The sequence below is a fragment of the Ranitomeya variabilis genome, chromosome 6, assembly GCF_051348905.1.
Source record: "Ranitomeya variabilis isolate aRanVar5 chromosome 6, aRanVar5.hap1, whole genome shotgun sequence".
NCBI lineage: Eukaryota > Metazoa > Chordata > Amphibia > Anura > Dendrobatidae > Ranitomeya > Ranitomeya variabilis.
The window spans coordinates 243,333,720-243,342,972 of NC_135237.1; the positions used below are offsets into that span (position 1 = coordinate 243,333,720).

At 42.1% G+C, this 9,253-nt stretch overlaps 1 protein-coding gene across 3 annotated transcripts in view; it reads left to right on the forward strand.

Moving 5' to 3' along the window:
* BAG1 (BAG cochaperone 1) overlaps positions 1-3,941 on the forward strand; it is a 148,683-nt gene extending 144,742 nt beyond the window's left edge. For all 3 annotated transcript variants that reach the window (XM_077269543.1, XM_077269541.1, XM_077269540.1), the window contains exon 7: positions 1,776-3,941. In XM_077269543.1, coding sequence (XP_077125658.1) covers positions 1,776-1,865 — 90 coding nt within the window. In that variant the 3' untranslated portion in view covers positions 1,866-3,941. The remainder of the gene's footprint in view (positions 1-1,775) is intronic.
* Positions 3,942-9,253: the final 5,312 nt, after the last annotated feature.

A 9,253-nucleotide genomic window follows, 5' to 3' on the forward strand; every position in this document is an offset into this window, starting at 1 on the left:
CCATGTGAGAAGAGTAGTGGCAGCAGCTGAGGACCAAGGACTGGAAGTACTAACTGTGCCCCTGTCTCGAATGCGGTGTGTTACCCCATTTGGCACGCCAGAAAGTAGTGTGAATTAGACAGGAGGTCTTCAGTATCTGTGGCTCGCTCCACTGCACTTTATGGGAAAAGCACATGATCTACTGTAGAGAACCATGTGCATGGATGATCTCTTCTTTAGGGTGGATTTTATTCCAAATCTGCATTAAGAAATTCTTTGAATATGCTTTTTATTTTAATGCAAAATGCTCAAAATAATGTGAAAAAAATCCTGTGCACTAAAGGAGCTTTTTTCTTGAGGAGGCATTACAATCAGACATTTTTAGATCCAGCTGAGCGAGACTACTGTGCCTCATCAAGCATGTTCGGGACCTCCGTTTTCCCTCCTGTGGGAGTCCACGGGTGTTTTTTTGCAGAAGTAAAACCTGCATCTATCGTACACATAGGGCATACCCTCCCAATATGGCATGAATGTTTACTGGGGATACCACTTTACGGTATCATGTATGCGACTTAAAGTTTATTTTAAACATGTGAAAAACCAGTTGAAAACCGGTTTCCATAGAATGCATAATGAAAAGCTTCTGTAAGAATTCTGTAAATGTAGAAAATGTCTAAATAAAGTGTATTAGGCCATGTGCACACGTTCAGTATTTTTCGCGTTTTTTCATTTTAAAAACGTGATAAAAACGCTAACATATGCCTCCTATTATTTACAGTGTATTCCGCATTTTTTGTGCAAATGTTGCATTTTTTTCCGCGAAAAAATCGCATTGCGGAAAAAAAAGCAACATGTTCATTAAAAATGCGGAATTGCGGGGATTCCGCACACCTAGGAGTGCATTGATCTGCTTACTTCCCGCACGGGGCTGTGCACACCATGCGGGAAGTAAGCAGATTATGTGCGGTTGGTACCCAGGGTGGAGGAGAGGAGACTCTCCTCCACGGACTGGGCACCATATAATTGGTCAAAAAAAAAGAATTAAAATAAAAAATAGTCATATACTCACCTTCGATGGCCCCCGGAGTGTTCCCGCCTCTCACCGCTGCATGCTGCCGCTTCGGTTCCTAAAGATGGTGTGGTTCAGGACCTGCGATGACGTCGCTGTCTTGTGATTGGTCGCGAGACCGGTCATGTGACCGCTCACGTGACCGTGACGTTATCGAAGGTCCTGAACCACACCATCTATAGGAACAGACGCCGCTGAGGATATCGGCTGTCTGCAGAGGGTGAGTATAACCATTTTTTTATTTTTTTTATTATTTTTAAACATTCTATCTTTTACTATAGATGCTGCATAAGCAGCATCTATAGTAAAAAGTTGGTCACACTTGTCAAACACTATGTTTGACAAGTGTGACCAACCTGTCAGTCAGTTTTCCAAGCGATGCTACAGATCGCTTGGAAAACTTTAGCATTCTGCAAGCTAATTTCGCTTGCAAAATGCTAAAAAAGACGCGAAAAAAACGGGGAAAAAACGCAAAAATAAAAATGCGGATTTCTTGCAGAAAATTTCTGGTTTTCTTCAGGAAATTTCTGCAAGAAATCCTGACGTGTGCACATACCCTTACTGTAAATGTCATCTCGCCCGTTATCTGGTTACTGATGAACAGTAGATAAGACCGCTTATTCCTGGTGGCTGTATGGACAGTCGCCTCTGAGGGGAGGTTCAGGGAAATAACAGGGACCTATGGCTAAGTCATGACATGACAGTTAATGTCCTTTCTGTATTTTAGGGGCTCCTTGCTCAGTGTGACACCGTAGAGGGAAACATCAGCCAAGAGATGGACAAGCTTCAGTGCAAGAGTTTGGCTTTATCAAAGTAAACGGCTGGATGAATATGCGTTACTGTAGTAGAGGCGTTGCTCTATGAGCAATTCCTATCCTGGAGATTTGCTCTTTGCATTTCTAGTTTGCATTACTTCTTAGTTGCTGTTTGTAGCATTGCTAGATTTTGCCTTGGAGAGACCTGATGCAACGTTTTGGTTAGAATAGTACAATACATCAACTGTCACTGCAGAACAGCGGTGTAAATGATTTGGAGATTTTTTTTAAGCTACTGTGTTTCATTTCTGTAACACAAAATACCCGTCCTCTGCCCACCCCATTCAGGTAATAATAGCCAGGAAAATCTTTATGGCCCAGTATGCTGAGAACAGAGGCACCATGCTCTGAGCTAACGATCAGCCTTATCATAGAGAAATACTGCAGCTCACTCATATTGCTACCCATGCTTGTCAGGGGACTAAACAAGGGTTTCCTGTACTATAGATGTACATAAGCACTGAAACCGTATATGCCTCATTAGCTTTATGGACTTGTGCAGAAGGAAGCGTTGGGCCTTAGATTGGTTTCTCCAATCTACTTATGCATTGTCTTGTATATCAAGTCAAACAGAACCATGTGCAATCCAATTCTGGCTATTTATGCACAGTGTTACATTTACACGCATAAAAGAGTACAGCATTGTATCCATACCAAACCTCGAGCTGATAGAACACAAGTTAAAGGACCTCCAAGGTCTCCAAGACTCGTATTAGAGGAAAGTTAGCCAAACCTGCCAATTTTGGCAGGATGGGGCAACCATCTAATATGCATTGAGACCACCTCTTGATGTAGGTGTAGAATAGGATCAGGCATGTTTGATTTCAATGTCCAATTTTTTTCTCAGGTGTCTGTGAGCAGGAGATAATATGTATATATGGAGAAATCTAGGCTGTCTGGGCCAATCAAAGAGGGTGTGAGGGGGAAGAGAGATTAGATTGTGATCTGTTAGTATGTTATCCATTTGACCTTCGGGAAGAAAGGACTACTGCTGTTTTCTTCCATGAAATCGATGTCTCTCCCTCTGTTGAAACTCTGTAATTAGCTGCTTCTGCCAGCAACACTGATGCATTGCACAGTGACCACTAAAAGGATACATGTACATACTAAAACAATCCAGCAGGGGCTGTTAAAGGTCCCGAGCAGGGGCCATTTCCTTCTGTAATGCCCTAATAGGACATGAAACAATAATTGAAGGCTTTTCTGTGAACACCTCCTTTAAGCGGTCCCAAGAAAACGCTATCTTAACTATGTAACAAAGATGTAGAACTTGAAGGGGAAATTAAAGCAAAGTGATTTTCTAATACATGATACCAAACCATTCTGACACTGCTGCAAGATTTCAGCTACAGGAAAACTGAGCCTGCATAAAGGGTGCTGAAGGTGGTGTCAAGCAGAAATATGTCAGCAGTGCAGAAGGCTGTGAGAACTATCCAACATGACATACCTTACCATACCTTACAAGGCTGTGAGAACTATCCAACATGACATACCTTACCATACCTTACCAATGTGTTCTCAGTAAGAAATATTATTTCTTCTTTAAAGGTTATGCTCTAGAGGTATACATAATGTATTCCAGTGAGCCTTAAAGAGGTTATCCACGGCTAGACACCCCGTTCTTAACTGCTAACTTGTTCATAATGAAGTAAAAAAACAACATATTCTTGTCTTAAGGGCATCTGCTCAGACCGAGTACTGAAGGCGCCAGTTGATCAGCAGTCGCTGATTGACTATAGCGATCTTATGATGCAATGTCACGTGACCTCTGAGAGACACCAGTGACACTTCAGCCGTTAACAAAGGGTTGTCTAGTAATGGTCTAACCATTTAATCCATTGAAATATAGGCTTTTCTTGTAAAGATTGAGGGACATATGAAAAGCATAGCATATAGTCACTTAGCAAAGATGATTACAAATATAAACGTGTTTACATTCTAATTTGCAAAAAACAAAGGGGTGTAAATTTTTATTCTGCAGACTGATATTTTTTTTTGTAAAATATTATGTTTATGTAGAATGTATTCACTATTTGTTTCTGTAACTTGAAAATTAAATGAATGTTAAAGTTCTGGAAGATTTTGTTGCATTTAATCTTTACATTGTCCTAAAAGGTTTTGTTCACCTTTTCAGTCACCTCTTCTAAAATGTAAAATCAATTTTGTTTAAAGAAAAAAAAAATCCAAATCAGTAAGGTGTTTGCTTTAAGATGGTGTAGCTGATTTCTCTTGGTTACAGACTACAAACTGTATGTGGTCTCAACCTCTTCATTCTTCTTTTGAGTAACCTGCTCCTCAGCATTATATACAGCATCTGAGGTTAGTGGAGGCCTGTGTTATTTCTGAAGACTGCATATTATTGCTTTCAGGGGACTGCAGTTGGCAGTATTAGTGTGGGAGAGAGTCAAGGTGAAGATACTGTAACCTCATCCTGATGGGACCATTTTTTAATTTACACGTTCATTTTTCCTCCCCTTTTGTCAAAAGACCTAATGTTAAAGGGAACCTGCCATGTCATTTGTAGCATATAAAGTGTCCCCAGTGCGTTGCTTATGCATTGTCCATCGGTGATGCACGCATGCGGTGTGACGAGCGTCTCCTCGACACGGCACATGCGCGGATCCCCGATGGACAATGCACAAACGCGGGTCAACAATTACATATTACTCATGCGTGGCTCCCTCAATAGACATTGCGCCAATGCTGCAAAACAATAGACACTGCCCAAGCGCAGGATTCACAGTGACATCGACTCAATCCCGAGGAACATAATTCAAATTGCGTGGATAACCCTGACTGAACGGAATGAAGCACACCTCTGTGACAAAACGAGCAGGTAAGATATAGCTATAGAAAGTGCTTTTTTATAAGAATTACAGCTGCGATTTTAATGGAAAAAGCGTATTAGTGCACCACTATCCATGCACTGGGGACACTTTAGATGGTATAAACGACATGACAGGTTCCCTTTAACTTTTCCATTAACACAGCCTTGTGAGTGCTTGTGCAGCAGTGGTAGCACACGGAACGTATCTGTGCACTGTCCGTGAATATCACAGACCTGTAGACTGTGTGACTCGGATCAAAATTGGATATGTCTGTTATTTTTTCACACACACAGTCCGTGAAAAAAAGCACTGTCATGTGAACGGCCCCATAGACAGAACAAGTACTCAGTTTGTCACATACATAGAAACCGTGCATGAATAGTCTAAAACCTTTTAAAACCTTTTTTTCATTTATATTAATTTCACATTTATCATGATGATTTCCACTTTTTAGTGCACCTTTTTATAAAATTTGCCATGCAAGTACCTCCTATAAAGATCCTACTATTTCCCATGTCACTGGTTTTACTAAATATAAACCCTGTCCAGCACTTGGTAGCATTCAACTCTGGGGTTCCTGTAACTGGAGTTTATTAAATGTTCTCGGGTTCCCTGCTTATTCGGCAAGCTATAGCTCTTGCCGAATAAGCTGCCTTGGGAACGTGGCCTCCTGGATTGTGCCGGCTGAACAGCTGATTGGCACGGCAGCGTCATGTGTTGTGGATGTGTCACAGTCACAGCACATGCATGGAGAGCCCAACACACAGGCTGTCCATGTATGTGCTGTGACAGTGATGCAGCTGCCGTGCTGATCAGCTGTTCAGCCGGCACAATCCAGGAGGCCGGGTTCCCAAGGCAGCTTATTCAGCAAGCACTATTTCTTGCTGAATAAGAGGGGAACCTACAATATTCACTCAACTCTACCTGTAACCCTTTATACACTCAATGTAAAGGGGCCCACCTGGTAAGCTTGGTTCTCTGAGCCATAGACCGGAGTGAGCAGCACAGCCTGAATGCGATGGTGCCACAGAATTGATCTTGCTGGATGACACGTGGATCGGCGAGGGCCAGAACACACCAAGGTATGCATGACAGCAGACAAAAGTGGAGTGGATAGCACAGATAAAGCAGCAAGAAGCATATAATAAATTATTTATATAGCGCCAACATATTCCACAGCACTTTTACAGTATGTCTTTGGAATGTGGGAGGAAACCAGAGTACCCGGAGGAAACCCATGCAAACATGGGGAGAACTTACAAACTCTTTGCAGATGTGTCCTTGGTGGGACAGAGCCGCCGTGCTGCCCCTTTATCCTTCAGCTAGGCAATGGTTAAACAACAGGAGCAAAAGAGCAATAAATTAAATGTGCTATCTTCCAGAAGGTTAATGGTTGATATCAGCGATATTTGCAAACTAGGACTTGTAGCAAGTAAGTGGTTAACCCCGGGAGAACATTTAAGTATAAACAAACTATAAACTCACATGGAGGGATGCATTACCTTGATTGCAGAGGCTAGATGTAAACATGACCAATAATAGTTGCAAGTGAATGGAAGATAATTGGCAGGTAAATATGAACAACACCTAGCAATCTGGACAGAGCTTGGAAATCACACTGGCCATAGCATGGAAGTCATGAGTAGCATCAGTTTGTGGTTAGACACCTAGCTGGAACTCAGATAAGTGAAGCAGACTCCTGACAAGCTTGGGGCATCTTTGAGCAATGCTACTTAGTACGCGAGCACTTAACCTCTGCCTGAACCAGTCTTAAAGGGAGTTAGTCACCCACAAAATGCATTTTAAATGGGCTATTCAGTGTTGTAGGGGACTTGGCCCATATAAAAACCATACTAGCACTGTACCTATTACTGGTACAGTGTATGAAAAAATAACTTATGGTAATTTGTACACAAATGACAGAGTTTCAGTGAAGTCTGGTGCACGGTTATGCTTCCTCATATGCATGTTTGGTCCTTGCCTTCCTTTTGATTTACAGTGCTTATTTTCCAGTGTGAGCACTGTTCGAATTGTGCCAGCCTGTGTACATGCGCACTGCTTGTTCCTGGCCGTAGGTATAAAATGGCTGGATGCATTCTCCTCTCTGTCTTCTTTCTGCTGATGTCGCTCACTACACTAAAACATTTGGAAATGCAGGAGGCGGCTTTAGAGAACTCCTTCTTTGAAGATGCTGGCTACACTTCCTGGTGTATTAGGGTATGTTTCCACATTCAGGAAACGCTGCGTGTTTGACGGTGCGTAGAGCCGCAGCGTCAAACACGCATCGTCCAGATGTTACAGCATAGTGGAGGGGATTTCATAAAATCCCGTCTCCACTATGCGGTAAAACATGCAGACGGCAGACCCACGTAAACGGACATGTGGCGTGTCTTTTCAGAACGCAGCATGTCTTTACAATGCGGCGACGCTACGTCGCCGTGCCGTAAATTTACCATAGACTATCATTAGATGCGTAAACGCAGCTTACTGCGCATGTCCATACTGGCTCACCTGTCCCGCCGCCGGAAGTCCCTCGTCCACTGCAGTTCTCGCGATAACTTATCGCGAGAACTGCCGTGCATGTGGCCGGGAGTTATCTCCGCTCACTAGTCTGGTTCTCACAAACAGCTGATCAATTGATAGTGAGAACGCTGCAGTGTAGGTGATCGCTGGAAAGTTATCTCCGGCGATCATCTACTGGCTCTGCTACATCTGGATGTCAGGCATCAAGATGTAGCAGAGCTGGACTAGTCTATACTGTGCACATACAACATGCGACATACAACACACATACCCTACATACAACATACATATAACATAGAGTACATACTCACCATCACCTTGTCACCTTGATCCCCGAAGCCATTGTCACCTGTAAAAAAATATTAAAATAATAAACAAACAATATACTCCCTGATCCGCAGAAATCCAATTAAAACGAGTGTCCCACGACGATCTCCCGAGGAGAGCAGCCACATCAGCGCTCCAGGAATACAATGAAGGAAGGTATCCTTCAGCAATGTATTCCTCCGCCTCTATGAGAAATAGTCCCTACTCTCACTTGTGGCACTGCTGTGTGGGAAAATTCCCACTCAGCTTTGCCATAAAGTGAGACCCTGAACTCAGGTCACCTCTTCAGTGATGCACTGCAGGAGCCATTGTCTCCCTCAGTGTGTCACTGGAGGGCCTATAGAGCAGTGACATCACCCGATGTCACTGTTCTACACTGTGTTCCAAATTATTATGCAAATTGGATTTAAGTGTCATAAAGTTTTAATTGTTTTGTTTTTCAAATAAACTCATGGATGGTATTGTGTCTCAGGGCTCAATGGATCACTGAAATCAATCTTAAACACATGTGATAATTAGTTTTCCAGGTGATTCTAATTAAAGGAAAACTACTTAAAAATGATGTTTCACATTATTAAGCAGGCCACAGGTTTCAAGCAATATGGGAACTAAAAAGGATCTCTCTGCTGCTGAAGGAGTTAAAAAGTGCAATGCCTTGGACAAGGTATGAAAACATTAGATATTTCACGAAAACCTAAGAGTGATCATCATACTGTGAAGAGATTTGTGACTGAAACAGAGCACAGAGTTCATGCAGATAAAGGCAGAATGAGGAAGGTTTCTGCCAGACAAATTCATTGGATTAAGAGAGCAGCTGTCAAAATACCATTACAAAGCAGCAAACAGATATTTGAAGCTGCTGGTCCCTCTGGAGTCCCTCGAACCTAAAGGTGTAGGATCCTTCAAAGGCTTGCTGTGGTGCATAAACCACCGCTAAACAGTGTGGTATAAAAAGCCGAAACGTGCCTTCAGGAGCAAAATCATCTTCATGCATGACAATGCACCATCTCATGCTGCAAAGAATACCTCTGAGTCATTGGCTACTATGGAAATAAAAGGAGATAAACTCATAGTGTGGCCTCCATCTTCCCCTGACCTCAACCCTATAGAGAACCTTTGGAGTATCATCAAGCAAAAGATCTATGAGGGTGGGAGGCAGTTCACATCAAAGCATGGGAGGCTATTCTGACTTCATGCAAAGAAATACAAGCCAGAAACTCTCCAAAAACTCAGATGTTCAATGGATGCAAGAATTGTGAAGGTGATATCAAAGAAAGGTTCCTATGTTACATGTAACTTGGCCTGTTAGGATGTTTTGGAGTTAAATAGCTTTTTTGTTCAGTGAATGTGACCTCCTAATGCTGCAAATTCCACAAATGAGCATTTTCAGTTCTTTAAAACATATCAAATGTTTAGAAATTCTACTGTGCCTAATAATTTGGAACAGTTATTTTGAGTTTTTATTCATTTTGGAGATTATACTGTTATCATTGGGAGGTTTCTTAAATAAAATTCGGTGTATACTCTAACGGGTGATGACTTTTATTAGACTGACTGTCATTTGCACTGACCATTTAGGAAAATCCAAGAAAAATATCATTTGCATAATAATTTGGAACAAAGTGTATAGGGGAGATCGTCGTGGGACACTCGTTATTAATTGGACTATGGCGGAAAGGTAGTATACGGTTGGTTTATTAGTTTTAATTTTT